Here is a 20,357-nt window from a genome sequence, read left to right on the forward strand (position 1 = left end):
GTTAAAGCTATCCTCTTCTCACAGTCTTCTTGCAGTTTTGTTCTTGGTTGAACGACTTTTCCTGTAAGGCACCAATTCCCGTTTTCTTGGACCCTTTCCCAAGCTCCTGGGGCCACTTCATAGTGCCTGGCACGTTCGTCGAGTGCCCAACACCTGCAACTAGAGCGCTCATCATTGTTTCTCTAGTATTCGGTGGCCATCTCCATTCGCCTGGCGTAAGCTCACAGGGCCCAGGTTCTTGCGGGTATGGAATTTTTCTCGGCGCACAGCTCTGCATGTCTTTGTTATTGTATCAGGGTATCGTTGAGTCCGCGCTAAGGGTTACCAGGTTCAGTTTTTGTTGAACGCAAGGATTTCGACGTTTTCTCCTGGCTGTCATAAAGTCTGCGAGTTGGCAGCTTATTTGTATGGTTCTGCATGATCACCAATGCGAAACATGCCCACAGCGGATAGAGGACGAACCAGATAGCCTCTTCCTTTAATCTTCATGGCTATTGAATGGATTTCAGAGATGCAGGAAGCGCCCTTCCTTGTCCTTGCCAGATGTCAGCCTCCTGACAGCACAGGTTTTCTCTGGAGCCCTTGTTCTTATAGTCGTCTGAACTTAGTCTTTTGGAAAGGAAGTTCCTTCATCCGTGAACCTAATCCTGGATTTCTTTTCAACGCTTCAGTTAAGGGTTGGGGAGTCTTCTTAAGGAACCAGGGTTTTTTTCGGGTGTGGTCCCTGGAAAGACAGATCCTTTAGTTCCTTCTTATAGAGCTGGAAGCTTCTTCAAATAACTTCTGTGCTTTTTGACCTTATTGCACCCCTAGACTGTGGTAACCATTCAGACTAGACCATAGTTCTAATGTTTTATGTAAGCAAGGCTCCACCCCATGTCTCCCCATGAGATGTCAGAAGGAGACTGTTGATCCCCAGGCTGCTGGGATCTGTGGAATCGATGGGACAGACCTGTCTTGGACCTGTTTGCTCCTTCAAGGGATCTTCATTTTCCTCTTTTGGTCCATATCATCCCTATAGCATGTGCAACCAGACCCCATGCTTTAGACAGATCCGTCAGACTACCTCTCTTTACGCCCTACATCACAGTCAGGAAGGAGTGACACAATCTTCGTGCTAATTCCAAGTTACATTGTCCACTTAGCCCTGTTCTAGTTTGTATCATGGTCCCTGAATGCGCTCAGTTGTGGGCAGAGTCTACAGGATCCTCCCCCTCTGTGTGTTCTCGGAGAACCTCGCTTCAAGAGACCATCCGAGGTGGTCAGATCTTTCCACGACAGGAGGATTATCATTGAAGATATTTTTTTTAGATGTATTGCAGAGACCATTGCAAGACATTGCAAGACATGAAGTCAATCTTCTCTCGCCATCTTCTAGACCTGGGGATCAACTTTCCGAAGCTAGTATCTCAGGCCCTACATCTCCTGTGCAAGACGTCCGTGTTCCTTTTACAGTTACCCCATGAAGGGCTCTCAAACTATGCATAACTCATGTATAAGCATGGAGACCTAGTTCGTTGGCATCCATATCTTAATTTCCTTTGAAGTTTCTGACATGCCCAAGCAAGGAAGAAGAAGTGGTTTGCTCATTTCTCCTTGGATTTTAGTCAAGGACAGGAACCCATCCAAGACGTGGATTGGTTTTTTGTTTTTCCCTTAGAAATTTTACAGACATCCATGTCTTCCAGGTGCACCAGACAACACCCAAGCTCATAGCTCATCTGGCAACCTGCTATCTTGCTGCTAACAATAGCCTTGCACCAGCTTTGGCTATGACATCAGCTTTCGTTCTGAGCACCCAGTAGAGCTCACTAGCTCTGAGGAAGACTAAAGTTTTCTATCCAGTTTGAATGCTCAGGTTCGAAAGTCATCCAGAAGCTATGGTGTAATGTCAATAACTACTTTCTTCCTCTGACTTGAACTCCTAACGACAACTGCACCTGGTGCCAGCTCATTCTCAGAGAGCCAGAAGCGCTCACTGGCTCTGAGGGAGAATTTAGAGCTCAGTCCAACTGGATGGTACAGTATAGTATTGCCTAACAGCAGGTAGTCCTAGACCATCCATAACCCAGAGAGTTAGGACAAGAGCTCGTCTCGTTCTCTGATTAGAACATCTTGCCCTGTATCCTAATGGACTTTATCTTCTGAGGCACGCTCAGATTTAAGAGAGGCATTTTCCTCCTCTTAGTGAAAGCTAAAGATTTCAGAATAGCCTCAACCTCAGCAGCTTTCAAACGCTATATATCCTTTATGTCAATTCATCAGTCAGCCTACTGGTGGTATGATCGCTCTTTGTTTCTCATTTTGAGGGAGTTTAAATAGTGTTTTAAAAATTTGGTAGTACCTTGCGATTTTTAGTTACTGGCCTGGTATCAGAGAAGGAGGCATAGAATTTTCTCCTACTGCCTATTCATCTTGCAGTGAAGTGTCAAATTTTGGGGAGCCAGGCGGGATACAATGTACCCATAGCACCCAGCACTCTTAGTGGATGGGTTTAGGTCTTACTTCAGTGTAGGTGACAACATAACCTGGTTGTTTTTATTATGGTACTGCACTCAGGGCAAGGGTGCCTTTAAAGTTCTGCTAGCCATCGGATAATTCCTAGATTGCATTAACTTCCACGGATGCTTTGGTAGCGGTCGGAGTACTCCTCTGCTACAAAGCTCCCTCTTTAGTAGAGGCAACCCTCAGCTTTACTGCTGTGCCACTACAGGTCAAGTTCAGCACCAACCAGAGGCAGTTTATACTGCAGTCTCTCTTAACTAACAAGGAACGACAAGCATTGTTTTCAGTGCTAGCAAATTTTATGTTTCTAATTCATTACATGACTTAATGTGTTAGAATAGAATATGTCCATGTATCCCACCTCCTGTCAGTGTTGGATTTAGCTATGTAATTACTTGGTAAGTTACTTATATAAAAATGACATTTTTATAATAAAATAAAGTTTTATATATACTTACCAAGTAATTACATGATTGGAGCCCTCCCTCCTCCCTTCTGATGGACATAAGCATAAGCAGACTGAGGAATCTCTGCTAAGTCATTCTGAACTATCTCGTTAGGGGGTGAGACTAGTCACCTGAACAGAACATCGGTGTCGCTACCATGAAATTTGAATTTAAGCTACTGCAAATAAATGAAACTAATAGCTATGTAATTACTTGGTAAGTATATATAAAACTTCATTTTATTATAAAAATGTCATTTTTCTGAGCTTATCGGTGCCGGCTACTGCAAATAAATGAAACTAATAGCTATGTAATTACTTGGTAAGTATATATAAAACTTCATTTTATTATAAAAATGTCATTTTTCTGAGCTTATCGGTGCCAGTAACTGGAGATCAGCGCCTCTTTTAGGTATGTTACAGCGCCAATACCCAATTATCAGTGCTGATAAGTGGAAATCGGGGCATATCAGCACCGAAAATCTCTGATTTTTATCACTAGACAAGCGCTGTAAAACCGGATCGCCAATAACCAAGCCCGCCAATAACTGAGGGCTGCCTGTACTTAGCTTGACTGGAGTTATGGTGATTGAAAAATGCATAGTCAAACACAAATTCTTTAGCAAAACCTGGGGATTACTGAACTCTTGGAAAGACCATAGTGTAATGAGGTAGATGGCCAACATAAGCTGTGTCACACCTGTGCAAGGAGGACACAGAGCTGAGGCAGTCGTCTTAGGAAAGAGATAGAGCCCTCATGTCCTGAGTCCTTTATATTCTATCACTGTGCCAACAAGCATTATTCTGGCCGAGACTAACTATAAGAGAATTCTTTGTAACTGGTTGGTCTGTCTTAAGGATCCCTGGGGGAACCACGAGAGTGTAACTCCTTTGAGGACAAACAGCAGCTACACTATCAGAAATAGAGTTTTTAGACTTTGAAATTTTATTGAGAATGATATTTCAGCTGAGGCTGTGCATCTAGAGTTTTTAGAAGAGTTTTGTCTTGTTGAAAGGAAGGTGATGGGGAATGAATGGGCTGCTTAACTTTCTTCCCCTTCAAGTCATCCTAATTTGTAGTGTATGCAGTTCATTAGAATAACGTAGAATTTCTAAAAAATGTTTTCTTCACAGATTGTGGCAACAGATACTGGTTTTTGGGTTATAATTCCTCAGATTTTGAATTTGAATCCGGTGACGATTCTGATTATGAACCAAACAGGAGAGGAAGAAGTAAAGGTACAGTATTTTGTACTTCAATGTGGTTACTTGACTTTTTATTTTATTTTGCTTTGATTCCTTTAATTTTAAAGCATGAGAAAGTTGTCATTATATGCAATTTTACTTTTAAGAAGTTAAGGCATTAAAATTTTGTTACCAAGAATTAATTGTTTTTCATTTTAAAAATCTTGAGAAGGATATAAACTAGACTATATATCTTGTATAGTACTAGTTTGTCCTTTGATTTCCTGAGTTAATTTGTACAAGAGTACAACAAGCTTAACTCTCTTCACTACAGAATTCCAGTTTTTAGTGACCATGAGGTCATATGAAAGTAATTTGGAAGTACATAAACTGAACTAATATCAGATCTCTCTCAGATCACTATTTATAGTACTGAACAGGCTCAACCACAAGGGAACTTGGTTCTTAACAGTTATGTATCAAAATCATTGTGAGAGAACTTAATTAGTAAGCAAGCTGTGATGAGAGAGCCTTATAGTAAGCAAGTTGTCATGAGGGAACTTCATACTAAGCAAGTTGTCAAGAGAGAAAAAGAAATTGTCAAACACACACTGAAAATTGTGATTAAAGCTGGTGAACAACAGCATCTCAGTTTGTTGTTATGTGATAACAATAACAGAAACAACCGGATTAGAGTATGAAGATCCTAGTTAAGACTATTGTACAGGTTACCATAAGAAATCATGCATAAACAGAACACTGATACATCAGATAAGTGGGATTTTATTTTATTTTTCGTCCAGTATTTCTTATAATATAGATAGCAGAAATTCATCACTATGGATTTAAATATGCTGTAATTATTACAGGTGTTAGTAATACGAGCTATTTTTCACGATAAACCCAGTTCATTTAATTTAGAGATAGCTAGTTAGTAGCTCCTGTGCCTCATCAGGTTTCCAGTTCCATAGAAAAGACCATAGCAGTTGTGTTTTATAAAATTTTGGGGGGGAAAAAATCTAGAGATTAGACTTTAGATTAATTTGTTATTACATACCCTTTAGTCAAACAACAAAGTTTTTAGGCATGGTCTTTGACACTCGCCAAAACTGGAGGACACATGTAACCTGTATGGGGGAGAAAAATGCAAAGATACATAGGGTTTGATGAAGAAATTATCTCACAAATTGGGACCTGATAGACTAACCTTGACATTGCTGTACAAAGCTGCTGTTATGTTTTATCCAAGACTGTGGAAGTTAGATGTATAGTTGAGCCTTCGATATAACTTTGGAAGGTTAGGATCCAGTCAATAGTAAGGAACTGAATGTGCAGTGGAGCTTTTGGGACTGCCTCAAACTTTCCTGTCCAACTTGGGAGTGGTGAGCCACCTCTTACTCTTGATTTTAATCTATTAATGATGTTTGGTACGGTAGGAGTGTCAATGATTCACCAGCAAAGGGATCTTATGATCAAAGTGATATATTTGTATGTGAGCTATCATCACCTTTCCTAATTGGAGCCGGTGGACTGTATAAGTCAACAAGCATCAATGTAGTTTCCTCCCTCCTGTAATGTACGTATATATTTTTAAGGGTAAAATGTTAAAGATGACTTTGAAATTATATTAATAATATCATTTCAAAGATTAATACAGTAATAGGATGAAGGTTAAAGTATATTTGATGTAGGATGCTAGTTTAAGGTATACATTTGGTATTTGAATTTTCAAGATAGGTATTTATAAGCATTTTTAGGGGGGGGGTGTTAACTATTTGCAGATGTAAACTATTCGCAGGGGTTTACTGTAAAATTGAAGTAGATTTTCTTCTTTATTTTTAGTTATTGTATTAGCATTTAATAGTTGTTATTTTTCATGTTGAATATTGATTCATGAGAAAATAATGTGTTTTTTGTCATTTTTAGGGGGAATTCATTGTTCCTTTCCCACTTAAGGATAATGTATATGTAAACTATCCAGATAAATGTACTTTACTGTGTCTTGAAGGGGGAAGATCAAGGAAGACTGGACACAAGCGGCATACAGGTCCTGCGAAAAAGACTGAACCTGCTGCGGGTTTGGAAACGCCTGCAGGATTGTCTCCACATAATCTACACCCTAACCATAGGAATGTTCGTCTGTATATCAGAGGTAAAATTAAGCTCCTGATTTTATATTAATGGCTTTATTTATATTTTAGGTGTCCCAGTGTCTTTGATAAATGGCTTTGTAAAGTGTATTGAAATCTTTGAGTTGTGCATTGATATGTCCGTTATTAGGAGGTGCTAAGTATTATTGAATTCCTTCCATTTAAGAAAATATCACTCCTAGCACAGCATTTTATGCCCAAGAAATCATAGGAAGGTTGTCTTAGCAATAAAACTCAAATAAGGTTCTGAAATACTGTGTAATATTGCATAATGTGGTAATGCAGTGTAGTATGCCGTCCTTTGCATGCACGTGTGTGTGTGTGTGTGTATTTTTTTTTTTTACATTTATTCCTGTGTGTCATCAAGATTACATGAGTCATATCAGTAAATCTAAGATAGAAAGGTATCTAAATATCTTACTTTATACATTCCAACCTCTTAAATCCAGGAACCTTGGAACCAGACCACAGAAAATCCTGGAATATAGAATATATCTCTAAAAAATGAAGCCCCAATGTAAACATGTTCTTGCAAGCTAGTTCCACATACAATTAGCCAAGTTGCCAACTTAGCCTGCTACATGGCTAAGTTCTGACATCACTTTTTATCATTTTATTGCTCATATATTTTCACTTTATCATTTTATAACTTCATACTGTACAATTTTCTTTCAAATAGTATACTTCATTTAACACATTTAGCCTTGGTTCCCGAGTTAGCCTAACCGTAGGTCGACTACAGTACTTAACTGTTCTCAGAATTCAGAATCTGCAGAATATCATTGATGACTTTCATCTCATAAAGTTACTATTTTCATAATTATCGCTATTAGTTTCTTCGTAATTTATTTTGATTGTAGAGGGTAATGAAATGACAAAATGAATGAATTTCAGCAATCACTCATTGCAATTGAACATTGCCGTCAAAATGTGAACAAAGCACACCGCCATCTATTGAGGAAAATGAGCACTAACATTTGCTAACGGGAGAAACATTCTCTAGCATAGATAAAGATTTATGCTTGTGCTTCTTACCTCTAGGATCATCTGATCTCATGGGTGGCATTTTGAATGGGTAAATATACAGCTATATAAAAGAAATTATCAAAACCATATCACCTATAAGTCTTTCAAGCACTCTAAGAGTAAGGAATTCGTGCATTGCCAAATGTCTTATTGTTTTGAATAAAAGTTTTGACTTGGTAGAGCCGTCTCAAATGGAATCTGTAAAAAAATATATTTACTCAGTTAAAGTTAATATCAAAAACATATTTGACTTCACGTATTTTCGTTACTAACAATTATTTTCATAAAATCAAAAGAGATATGGCAAATATTTGCTGTTGGCAGAGTTGTAAACAGTATGTGGCACCACCCTCTTGGCCCCGCAACGAACTAATGGGGGCTGATTCAAAATCAAGGTGAACCACAGGAGTTCCCAGACCACAGAATGCCAGTTTTAAGAGGTTCAACTGTAGTGTCGCATACTTGTCATAATGCAGATTAGTATGCCTCAAATTAAATTTTTTTGTAATGTTTATTTATGCAAGTTGTTTTCAAGATCACTAGCCATAAAGAAATGAGTTTATTACACAGGCTGACAATAGGCACAGAAAAACATTCAGACTTTTTGCAATAATTACCAGAAGCTTGGTTCTTTAGTCAAGCTGTTGGGGGGGAATTTGTTTGCTCTTACGTGTTGTATAATCAGTGTTTATGGTGCCTAAATGGTTTTTTTGCTTCAGCTATTACTAGTTGTTGGACAGTAGTCCTTTGGTATAATTAAATTCAGCCTTCGTGCATTCATTACATATATGGGATGTATGGTGATGATAATTACCATCATTAATATCTGTATTAACATTTATTACTGTCAAGGTACTGGTAGTATACATCATAGTTTATACTCGTAGTGTATGCTGTACCTGCACAGTAAAGGAATATAATAAATGTAGATGATAAGGATAAATATTGAGATCTGCCATACAAAGAGATTGGGAATGGGTCATCTTTTATTTTTTCTTATATTTGGATTTAATTATACAGTATATTCTATTTTTGTCAAATGTTTTTATTGATCTTAATGTAAGTCTTGAAAATAAATGGCATCTGCGTACTGTATATAGGCAGTTTATATGTGATTGCTCTCATGGACTTGGAGTCAATTCTTCGTAAGTATGGTGGAGGCAAATATATGTTCATGTTCACTTTCCATCATTGCACAGTGTTCTATTATCCCTTAAACGCCGACTGGACGTATCATACGTCGACTAAAATTGTCTGTTGGGTGCCAAGTGGACGCACCGTCGCGCCGACTACAAAAATTTCAACCTTCGGTCAACTTTGACTCGACTGAAATGGTCGAAAAACGCAATTGTAAGCTAAAACTCTTACATTCTAGTAATATTCAATCATTTACCTTCATTTTGCAACAAATTGGAAGTCTCTAGCACAATATTTCGATTTATGGTGAATTTTGAAAAAAACTTTTTTCCTTACGCCCCGCCGTAACTCGTCCGAAAATTTCAGAAATTCTTTTCGTCATTTTGTCGTAAGTTTTGCACTGTTTATATTAGCCGTTACATAAAGTTTTATATATGAAAATGTGCGCAATTTCATGTAAAATACAGCAACATACAACCCATGGTTGTAGCTGTTATCAGTTTGGAAATATTTTCATATAAACCACGATAACTGCCAAAATTTCAACCTTCGGTCAACTTTGACTCAACCGAAATGGTAAAAACGCAATTGTAAGCTAAACCTCTTACATTCTAGTAATATTCAATCATTTACCTTCATTTTGCAACCAATTGGAAGTCTCTAGCACAATATTTCGAATTATGGTGAATTTTTGAAAAAAACTTTTTCCTTATGTCCGCGCCAGAAATTCTTTCGTCACGTTGTCGTAATGTTTGCACCATTTTATATTAGTTGTTACATAAAGTTTTTTATATGGAAATGTGTGCAATTTCATGTAGAATACAACAGAAAATAACTCATGGTTATAGCTTTTATCAGTTTTGAAATATTTTCATATAAATCACGATAACTGCCAAAATTTCAACCTTCGGTCAACTTTAACTCGACCGAAATGGTCGAAAAACGCAATTGTAAGCTAAACCTCTTACATTCTAGTAATATTCAATCATTTACCTTCATTTTGCAATAAATTGGAAGTCTCTAGCACAATATTTCGATTTATAGTGAATTTTTGAAAAAAACATTTTCCTTACGTCCGCGCGGTAACTCGGCCGAACATCTCAGAAATTCTTTCGTCACGTTGTCGTAATGTTTGCACCGTTTTATATTAGTTGTTACATAAAGTTTTATATATGAAAATGTGTGCAATTTCATGTACAATACAACAGAAAATAACTCATGGTTTTAGCTTTTATCAGGTTTTAAATATTTTCATATAAATCACAATAAATAGAAAAAATTCTACTTTCGGTCAACTTCAACTCGACCGAAATGGTCGAAAACTGCAATTGTAAGCTAAAACACTTACAGTCTAGTAATATTCAATCAATTAGCTTCATTTTTCAACAAACGGGAAGTCTCTAGCACAATATTTCGATTTATGGTGAATTTTTGAAAAAACATTTTTTCATCCGCCAGCGTTTGAATTCATGCATCATTTTGTGATAATATTTTCTCTGTGTTGCTTTGATTGTTTTACAATTTGTTATATACCAAAATCATCGCAATTTAGTGTACAATACAAAGAAAAAAATAACCCGTTAGCTTTAACCGTTTTGCTCACAGCGCGATTTGTATAAAATTATATATGAAAATTTTTTTTTTCGCTGTCATATATTTCAATATTTATATATGATAATGATATTTTTTTCATTTCTGATGGTTGCACACTAAACTTCAGGCAATGACAAAAAAAGGAGCCAAAAATGAACTCTTAATCTTGAAAACTAAGCGTGCTGTGATTTTTTGAAAAAAACTATTTTTCCGCTTCGGCGCTAACTCCCGAACGCCGCTGGCATACGGGAGATGTTTTTGTAAATAGAGGCTCGGCGTTTAAGGGTTATTCTCCCATATTAGATTTGGAGCACTTACTGAACACATGGGTACTTCTTAGCCAACCTATAATTTATTCCTTTTAAAAATAGGGATTTGCACTATTTCCACAAGTATTGAAAATTAAATACAACTTGTTAAGATTAAAATTGCCGGAGGTCTGCACAGGGCAGGATCATTTTATAAGAAAAGACATTACCTTTCATCAGTCTAATGTGTCTGATTTTCACGTAAGTTACGAGTTTTTTCTTCCATGCTCTTGTGGACTGATGGCTGTCAAGAAGATACCGCTCATTTGATGGATTGCAACTTGGTAGCCAGTAAACTGTAGATTTATTAATTGTTCCATTTATCCATGATCTGTCATTTGATTCTCCTCTAGTTCTGGCACATGATGTCCATGGTTCTTCTGGAGCAACTAATCAGTGAATTTTTATTTCTCAGGTAAAACAAGGTACACATATTGTAAATGGTCAGAAGAAGAGGAGAGTGCTGTATTCAGAAATCTTGGTCACCATTTTAAAATTGGAACTTTACCTGGGAAGAGGGAATGTCTCAAAGTGATGAGTGAAAATAAAGTTCTCCAGAAAAGAAAATGGGAAGATGTCAAAAATTTTGTGAGGAATAAGCTAGTTCGACTGGCCAGAACAAATTCTGCACTTCAGAATTCTGTCCGTGAGTTTTGTAGCACTGTCCCAGTATCCGATTCGAGTCATGAGTTTTGTGAAACTGCCCCAGTATCTGATTCCAGTCATGAGTATTGTAATAATCTTCAATTATCTGATTCAAGTCGTGAGTTTTGCAACACAGTTCCAGTATCTAATTCCGGTCATGAGTTTTGTAACACTCTTCCAGTATCTGACTCCAGTCGAGAGTTTTGCAACTCTGTTCCAGTATCTGAATCTAACAGTGAGTATTGTAACTCTGTTCCAATATCTGAATCTAACAATGAGTATTGTAACAATGTTCCAGTATCTGATTCCAGTAGTTAGTTACTTTGTGTTTGAAACCATAGTATGTAAACAAGTTGTGTATATCATCTGCTGATGCTTTTGATACAGTTGGTGGTGAGGGTGGTTCTTCATAGACTACTCTAAAATTTGTAAATTTTTTTGAATTGTAAGGCTTGGGAAAATTGTTGAAAGATATCAATTATAGTTCCTTAGAATGATATATAAGCAATGAGATAGTTTATATCTTATGTTTATTATTTGCTTTTAGTTAATGTACTTCAGATTTGGAGGGATAGTAGTAAATAATAATGTTAATAAAATTGAAAAGTTTTATTAATTGTAGTAAATGATGCTAGTAATGTAGATTGTATTTAGAGAAAACTAGAGTGGTAATTTAGATTGTCAGGTACTAGACTTCCCAGTGTCTATGGTAAATATGTATTCTAAATATAAGATAACTATTAGCCATCATGTTTGCACCTATTCTAGATTACTGGACTTTCTTCAGCCTAGTAGAAGGCCATTTTAATGTTAAGTAATTTTTTAACAGTGATTCCAACTCTGTACTTTTTCTGAGACTGGTCTGTAAAAAGAGGTTTGATATTTATAATACAATACTTTTGAACATAATATACATTCCACAAGAATTGAGCTCCTGTTTGATGGAAAAGTTAAATTTTGTATAGTGAATCTGGCCAAAAATTGTTGCTCAGCTCAGTAACAATAATTCTAATTTTCATATTAGATTAATTGTGTTCAAAAGGCCAGCTGGAAAAAACTAGAGAATTGCATGTCATTTTCTTGTTATTTTTCCTAAATTATTTTATTGTTATATAGAGTGAATTTATTAGAATTTAGAATAGAAAATATCAGATTGCATTGTTTTGCTTTTCATAGTTTGTTATTTTTGTATTAATGCATGTTTCATTTTATGACTTTCTCACCAAGATATTTCTTTTCGCAGATTATTTATGTTGTATATTTGTACAGTTCCTAATAATAAGCAAATAGAAAACTAGAGCAATTTTTGAAGCATTTATAGAATGCTTAGTAAGTAAGCACATAATACATTTAGAGGATCTTTCATCTGCAATACTTATTCTCTGCTTGTCACAGGGTAATAAGGTCATCTTGTATTACAAAATCACTGCCATTCTTGCATGCACTTATACTGATGATATTTATTAGATATGTGCAATATTTGATAGCTTTATTTGTGCAGTGCTTATGCTTTTGTGTTTTATGTGTTGCCTTTTTTATCAGAAAGTGTTTGTACAAAGGTAGGCTTTCATTAAAGTTGTGTCTTCCTTGACAGAGGTCCGTTGGTATTGCACATCTCTTTCCCTTTCTTTCGAAGATCACTTTTTTCCAGTCCCACTGTTGTCTTATGGTTCTCCCACTTTTTTTGTTAATGACCCGAGGGAATAGTTTGAGGTTTCATTGTGATTTAAAGGATTGAAATAATTTTTATAACTAAGAAAATGCTATAGAATGTTTATTTTCTTATATAGTTAATAATTTTGGGAAGATAAGGTTACTGCTCATCAGCTTATGGAAAAATTTTGGCAAAACTTAACATTGCAATGTTTTGTATAAAAAATATGCAATGTTTTGTATGAAAAATATAAGTTTATTGGGAAATCTTAAATACTGTACCTTGAAAATAACTAGTACCTACCAACAAAATAGGCCCATGTCGCACAGATGTGGTGCTGGGACAATCCGGTACCGGACGATTCAGTGCTGGGTAATTTGGTACTAGGACAGTTTGATACCAGACAATTCAGTACTGGGCAATTTGGTACCACTGATATTATTAAAAAGATAAACAGTGTATATATGTTGTTTAATTATCAGCAGTAAAAAGAGGAGAATTTATAATGCATATAAAATTTAAGCTGTTATTAAAATTCATGTTTAGTAAAATAAATTAAGAAATGAATTTTTGCATTTTTTATTGAACACAATACTAAAATAAAAAATGTAAAACTAGCAGTATTTCCAAATGTTCATCTGTATGAAGTCAAGCTTTGCATGAGCGATTTTCACAATGCCAGTTTACTATTGAACCATCAGCATTTTCTTTTATGTTTAAGGTAAATGTAGTTTTTATTATGGACCAATTTCTTTCTTCCCTGTCCAAATTTACAAACTTGCAAGTGGCCATTCCATACCTCATGGGCTGATACTGGTACTAAAATTCAATAAAAAAAATAAATAATTGACCACAGTAACAATGCTACACTTTGAAATAGGCCGAAAATACAGAAATGAATGGGTGACCACCACTTGACTTAGAATAATTGTTTAATATCTCATTACTTAAAGGTCTTTGCTGGGTCCCTTTGGCCCCTAGCTGCAACGTCTTTCGTTTCTTTTACTGTACCTCCGTTCATATTCATTTTCTTCCATCTGACTTTCCACCCTCTAAAAATTGTTTTCTAGTGCAACTGCGAGGTCTTCCTGTTACACTTTGAAAACCTTCTTACTATCAATTTCCCTTTCAGCAATGAATGACATGACAGAGCCCAGCACTTGGCCTTTGGCCTAAATTCTGTATTCTCTATTCAAATGAGTAGTTTAGTTAAAAGCCTTCCGTTACTGGATTATGTTACCAAACTGTCCTAGTACCAAATTGTCCAGCACCAAATTGTCCAGCACCAAATTGTCCAGCACCAAATTGTCCAGCACCAAATTGTCCAGCACCAAATTGTCCAGCACCAAATTGTCCGGCACCGAATTGTCCGGTACCGAATTTTCCAGTGCCGAATTGTCCGGACGCCACAGATATAGATTGCCAAAGAAATAAATTGACTTAACATGACCAGTTTTATCTTATTCTATTACTTTTAGATTTTGGGTAGCAGGAATTCAGCAAGCCTAATGTACATATAGATACTAATTTAACTAGAAGGAAAAATGAAAGCTGTAAAAGATTAGTGGTTCCTGTCTAGTTTGGAATTTAAGAGAGTAATTGGCTTGCTTTGAGCATATAGCTTATTTTGCCACTAACTCTTTGGTGCTCAATTTACAGTGTTTTTTAGCAGAAATGATTTTTACTGCAGTAAGAGGGGAAAAAACATCAGTTCAAATGAAAGTATAATGAATGATGTAGAAGACGTATTAAGTTGCTGAAGTAATTGAAATTTTTACAGGGCTGAGCTAAATGCCCTTTCCTTACAGGTAGAATTGCCTATATCAAACAATTCCTCATGTACTGGAGATTTCTTACAATTATCTGCTCTAGTTGCAAATTCAGATGAAAGGATTAGTTCTCATTCTTGGCTTCTATTTATTGAATTTTATTTACCGTTTACATTTGCTAAGAGTAAGGGCATGATGTTTTGGAAGTTACAGGTGTTTAAACTAAGAACCTGATGACTGTAGAGTTTGATCTTGTAAATGGAGATGAAATGGATGTTTTATAGTTAAGCAAATTGTGATGTTGGTAAGTTACAACGTTTGTATTTTAAGTGGTGCAATATTTTAGATAAAATTAAATAAAAAATGGGTAATCTTGCAGAGATATTGAATTTAATGTACTCTGTATTACACTCCCTCAGGTCTCTCTTCTCCTTTAGCTGTCAAACCTCTTGATCATTACTCTGCTCCAATTTACAGTTTCATTTAAGAACAAATCCTTTTTGGGGGGCAGCCAAGGACAGTTTAAAAATTGACACAATTGTTTAGTTTAACTATTTTATAATAGATAAAGTATATACTGTAATCTGTCAGAAACCTGAATGAAAGTGCAAATTTATGTTAATAGAGAGGCAAAGCCAAGCAGACTAAATAGAGACTTGCAGACTTTGCAAAGATTACAGTTATATGGTTACTAATGTTTCAGGATGAATAGAGGCAGAAAAGAGAATGCCATGAAACAATTCTTCAAATAAAACTTGTTGCAGAATGATAAGTTTTGAAATCTAGGTTGAGGGAAATAGACCTATATGGTAGGAATTTTGTATGCAATGGTTGAATATTTGAGTTTCAAATGTTTGGTGCCCAGGAATAGAGTAGATTTTCTGCACCTAAATGTGTTTGTCAGAACTAGGTTTACTGGATTTTTGCTGCCTCTGGATCTTTCTTCCATCGTTTTAAAAACTAGTTGGGTATGAAGAATACAAGGCTCTCTCTCCCCATATTTTATTTTATTAGCATGATGAAGAGTCTTGATGAATAATTCAATGGTTTTCACATAGCTAAAATTTCAGCTATTTGAAAACCATTGAATTATTCACCAAGACTTCATCACCAATCCTTGGATGTCTGTGGAAGACCTTTCATCTCCAGTCCTTGGATGTTTGTGGAAGAGCTTTCACCTCTTAGGTTATAAAGCTTGTGTTTGAGAAGGAGAGTGTTCTTGCAATAGAGTTAGAGGAGCGGAAGCAAGCACGACAGTCATGTCACCTAATTACATAGAAGTTATAGACTAAATATATTTTTACTTCATATTCTAAACTAAACTCAGAATAACACTTTAAGTATAATACTGTAGTAATTTAGTTCATTATTAGTAATAACATTTTAGATGAACACACAGACAATATTCAGTGGAACTAACAATGTGAGACTGATACAGAAGCACTGTGACCATTTACCTTGAACCCCAATACCAAATTCAACGTTGGTAATATTTCTCCCCAACCCACTGGACAGTATTTAGCCAGTTATTACATTTAGCCAGTTATTACACAGCATTTGCATTAAGCCAGTCACCTTGGATGCAAAACTTAGCTCTCATGGCTGAGCAGACATTCGTGTAACTGTAGTTTGTTTGCACTCCAGAACAGTTGATGTTCACGTCATCAGCATAGTTTGTCCTTGTGCTTTTGATCTCTTTTGTGCATTTAAGGTCATAAACCCTTTTTTTTCACTAAAAAGAGTGCCGTTAGGGTTATACTGCAGATGTTGGAAAAAAGCTCATGATTGAATTATTATCGTGGTTAGTATCCTCAACCTACTTTGGTTTATTTCTTATGTACCATAAGGCCATAAAAATATATTAAATAATATATACATTGAAAGTCTGGTTATGCCAAGTTGGGCATAAGTAAGAATGACCGATTACTTGCAGATATTTTTTAGGTGATGAGACATTGCTGTTACTGTATTTGGATTTAATTTAAATGCTATTTTGGAAAATTGAAGAATTATCACATGTACCAAAGTTATATGTGCTTATGATAAATGTGCTTCAGTTGACTACATATATTTGCATGCTGTTGTGTGGAATAAGAAATTTGATAATACAAATAGAAGCAGATCTATCTGATCAGTGGATTGTGACCTTCATAACAAAAAGAGTGCCACATAAAAATAATTTTTATCTCATTTTTTAACTGGTCACTCAATTGACCCACTGATATACGATGGATAACCCATGACTATCCCAGAATGCAAAAAATGGTCAGCACTATCGGTTAAACAAATTTTATGTCAGTTTTGAAATTTCAAACAGGAGCAGATGTCAGTTTTGTCAGTAAAGGAAATTATGTATTTTCAGAATCATCCTCATTTTTTATTTATTAAATTTTTAAGATTAATTTATACAAAATCATTTTATTGCTATAGTCAAATCCTTCAGGCCAGCCCAATGAGACATTTGAGCATGGTTGCCTGGTTAATTGTCTGGTTAAGTTATCTAATAATTTTTAAAATAATAACAATAATATTGCGATAATATTAATAGTACTACCTAGTTTTTAATGAATTTTGATGAAGAAGATTTCCCAGTGTAGTCAGGGGAAATAGGTGGATGACAGAACAACTTTGCTAGTCTTTGAGTTAGGCAATGTTTTAAGATTGGTTGTTTTGTTATGTAATTAATATTCATTTATACTTGAGTGGGTTACTGATTTATTAAACTGATGATCAAAGTCAAATCTATCATTGCTTGAATTAATTAGAATACTCAGGCTATATAGCCCCTTTTGCTATATTTCAAGTAAGAATCATATAGGTGTTATTCTTTTTAATTTTGGCGAAGTCCGTTTGTTTCTTTTAGCCACCTGGTAATATTAGGTACAGTATAGCATTGTTTCTTAGATATCACATTTCTGGTGATTATATCCTGTATATTACAAGGTAACCTTAATGAAATTACTTGTAGCGTTGAGATGCAGTTTGGTCAGATTGAGATGACCAAAAAAGTGTTTCATAAAGTAACTTACCAATTAATTACATAGCTATGTATCTACCTTGCGTGGCAACTTCATTGAATTCCACGGTAGTGCTTCTTTTGTTTATTACGTAGGCGACCCCTCCCACTACTGGGGAAAGAAGGAACAACCAGCAGCCATATTCAGTTTGTTTCTGCCAGTCGTTATGTAAACATATCACACCTTTTGGAGCAGCTATTTTTGGATTACCTGTAGTTCATTCTTGTTTGGTGAAGTACAGTTGTTTGTTGTGGTTGTGCTTATGCTAGACAATGCTTAGGCAGATAATTTTTTGCAGTTTTTACTAGTTTTCAATGAATTATTAGAATTATGTCAGAATTCTAGTATTTGCCACTGAGCCGAGTTAGGCTGCAAATTAAGACTTACTAAAACTTACTATTTTCCTCATACGATCTGTGCTAAGTACTGTGTAGGGGCAAGAATGTAATATTCATAAATATGTAAAGAGAGAGATAGAAAGAGTAAAGCGGCTTCTAAAGCTAAAAAACGCTTTTATAGTTTAGAGACTAGCTTCCTCAAATGCTAGCTTAGAGGTTAGGTCTGTTACTCTCCCTTCTACTCCTATTACTACTGTGCTTGCCCTCCTGCTAGACAACCTTCTCCCCTTGCCTGGCTCCCATGCTTCCAATCCTAATGCCATCACCAGTCTCAAGTCAAGAATAAAGAAAGTGTTTGCAGAGAAGTGCAAAATGATAGTGACAGTGAAGTGGAGGAGGTGGCTACCCGTCCTGTTGGTTCTCCTAGACTGAGGTCACTGTCCTGCTCCCCCAAAACCTGAGAGGAGACATACCAAAAATCCAAGGTAGGCCTATGGAGTTTGTTTACAGGTAGTTGCCCCCTCAGCCACACCTGTGGTCCACTCCCAGGTGTTGGCAGACAGCCACTGCAAAGGCTTGTCCAAGGAGTGCAAGTGAAAGAATCACTCTCCGTCACGTTGGTTCGCCTAGGCTAGGTACCTGTCCTGCTCCCCCAAACCTGGGAGAAGACATACCAGTTCCTAAGGAGGCCGATGGGGTTTGCCACAGGTAGTTGCCTATTATAACGGGAAAGGCTTGCCCAAGGAGATATCTCTATTGTCCTCCAGCTCTTCAGATGACTATGGCATGAGGAACGCCACAAATGTTATCTGGACTCTTCCCAGCCCCTTGAGCACCCTTTTGAAGACCATGGCTGGCATCCAGACACTCTGTCTGTTGATCAGTATAAACAGACTCTGAGCAGTCCCAGACCATCTTATAGTTTCTCCTTGGTTCCTTCTGTTCCTGTCCCTGTCCATCAGCACCCACCTGTGTCTCCCTAAAACAGTTTAGAGACCTTCTCTCCAGAAAACCCAGTGCCCGCCCACTCCCTAACCCCCGGTGCCTCCCACCCCTAAGCGCCAAGCGCCCCTGCCTGAGAGCCCGGCGCCTGCTCCTGAGCACCTGGTGCCCACTTCCAAGTGCCCAGCACCTGCTTCCAAGCACCCAGTGCCCAGCGGCGACCACTCATGGGTGCCCATCACATTTGTTCTTCTTGTTATTGATGTTTTAAATTATATTATGATATATTGTTCTATTTCTTATAAAAAGCACTGTTGGCCCACGTTATGTATTTGCTTATGAAAGCTCCTTCTTCAAGATGACCACCTGTCTCCTTTTTTCCTCGGTAGAGGAGATTCACCCAGAGCCTGCTTCTCCTTCGGCATACGCTGCCCTGCTGTAGTGTATGATGGCAAATTTTTCCCTGTTTTCGCCCTAGCTAATCCCTCTTCGTCGGCCTCGACGTTCCTAATAAGGAACCAGTTGGATGACAGGACACGCTTCCCCTGATGGTTCTTTCATCCTCCTCTAATACGTCTTTAAGGAATAGAAGACTGACTTTCTGCCAAAAGAGATCAGAGTAAAGCATCTCACTTTTTCGTCTTCCTCATCTTGCACACAGGAGGTACTTGTCCTATTTGACCAGATAGGCTCCTTCTTTGGAAGTCGCTGCCTCCTTCCAAGGGTATTTCTCTGATCTTATTGGCTTGTCTCGTCGATCTGTTGTTCTCTTTGGCCAAAATCATATTTACGTCTGCCGAATTGAATCATCTGGTTAAGGACATATTCAAAGTATTTGAAGTCTTTACTTTCTGTGATTGGGTTGTGGGTGCACTGGCCAAGAAAACTGAGGATCATCAAGATCTTGCGTCAAGAAAGAGATAGCACTGAACTTACGGAAGAATACTACTCACGGGCTCTTCTCCTTTTCAAGCTAGACCCACCTCTCCCCTCCAGCAACAGCCTTTTTGTGGAGGGAGATCTCGGACGCCATTCAGGTCCTGCTCAATGTCTGCTTTTCATCCGGAGCCATCAAGAAGACTTCCAGACCACATAGGAAGTGAGACAGAAGTCTGTCATGAGCTGTTAAGAGCCAGCTTACTAGAGTCTTGGAAGAGATGGCTGATAAGAGGATCAGAGCCCTGGATTATCAATGTTTTAAAGGAGGGCTACATCATTCCATTCTTGAAGAACCCCCCCCCACCCTCACCCCGTTACCTCTCCATCACATTCACAGCTTACTCAGTAGGCTCTGAGAAACATTCAGCCCTATGGGAGGAAGTTTCCTCCCTCATACACAAAAGGGCCACAGAAGAGCTTCAGGACACCAGCTCAGAGGGATGTTTGCAATCGAAATAGCTCCACTTAGTGGGAATCAATGTCAGTCTTTACTTAGATGAAGGAAGTAGAAACACAGTTGACTTCTCCGATCCCCGTCAAAGGAAATGTGCATGGAGGACACACGCAAGATTCTTCTTCTGACCCAGGAGCTAAGCCTTCTTATAATATCCAGAAGTCCCAGTTGAGCCCTTCTCAAGAAATACTGTATCTGGGGATGACACTGACCTCTCAGCCTTTTTCAGTTTTTCCTTCCCCAAGAGGAT

The 20,357-nt window shown here is 37.1% G+C and overlaps 1 protein-coding gene across 6 annotated transcripts in view; it reads left to right on the top strand.

Annotated features, from left to right (window-relative positions):
- LOC136848111 (uncharacterized) overlaps positions 1 to 20,357 on the top strand; it is a 63,082-nt gene that overhangs the window by 32,888 nt on the left and 9,837 nt on the right. For 2 of the 6 annotated variants that reach the window (XM_067120335.1, XM_067120334.1), the window contains exons 6-9: positions 4,085 to 4,189; positions 6,144 to 6,287; positions 10,765 to 10,995; positions 11,176 to 11,229. In XM_067120335.1, the coding sequence (XP_066976436.1) occupies positions 4,085 to 4,189; positions 6,144 to 6,287; positions 10,765 to 10,995; positions 11,176 to 11,229 (534 nt within the window). Of the gene's footprint in view, positions 1 to 4,084; positions 4,190 to 6,143; positions 6,288 to 10,764; positions 11,273 to 20,357 lie in introns of all 6 variants that reach the window. The other 4 variants (XM_067120330.1, XM_067120331.1, XM_067120333.1 and 1 more) reach the window with 2 other exon arrangements.

Source organism: Macrobrachium rosenbergii, chromosome 18, assembly GCF_040412425.1.
Source record: "Macrobrachium rosenbergii isolate ZJJX-2024 chromosome 18, ASM4041242v1, whole genome shotgun sequence".
Taxonomy (NCBI): Eukaryota; Metazoa; Arthropoda; class Malacostraca; order Decapoda; family Palaemonidae; genus Macrobrachium; species Macrobrachium rosenbergii.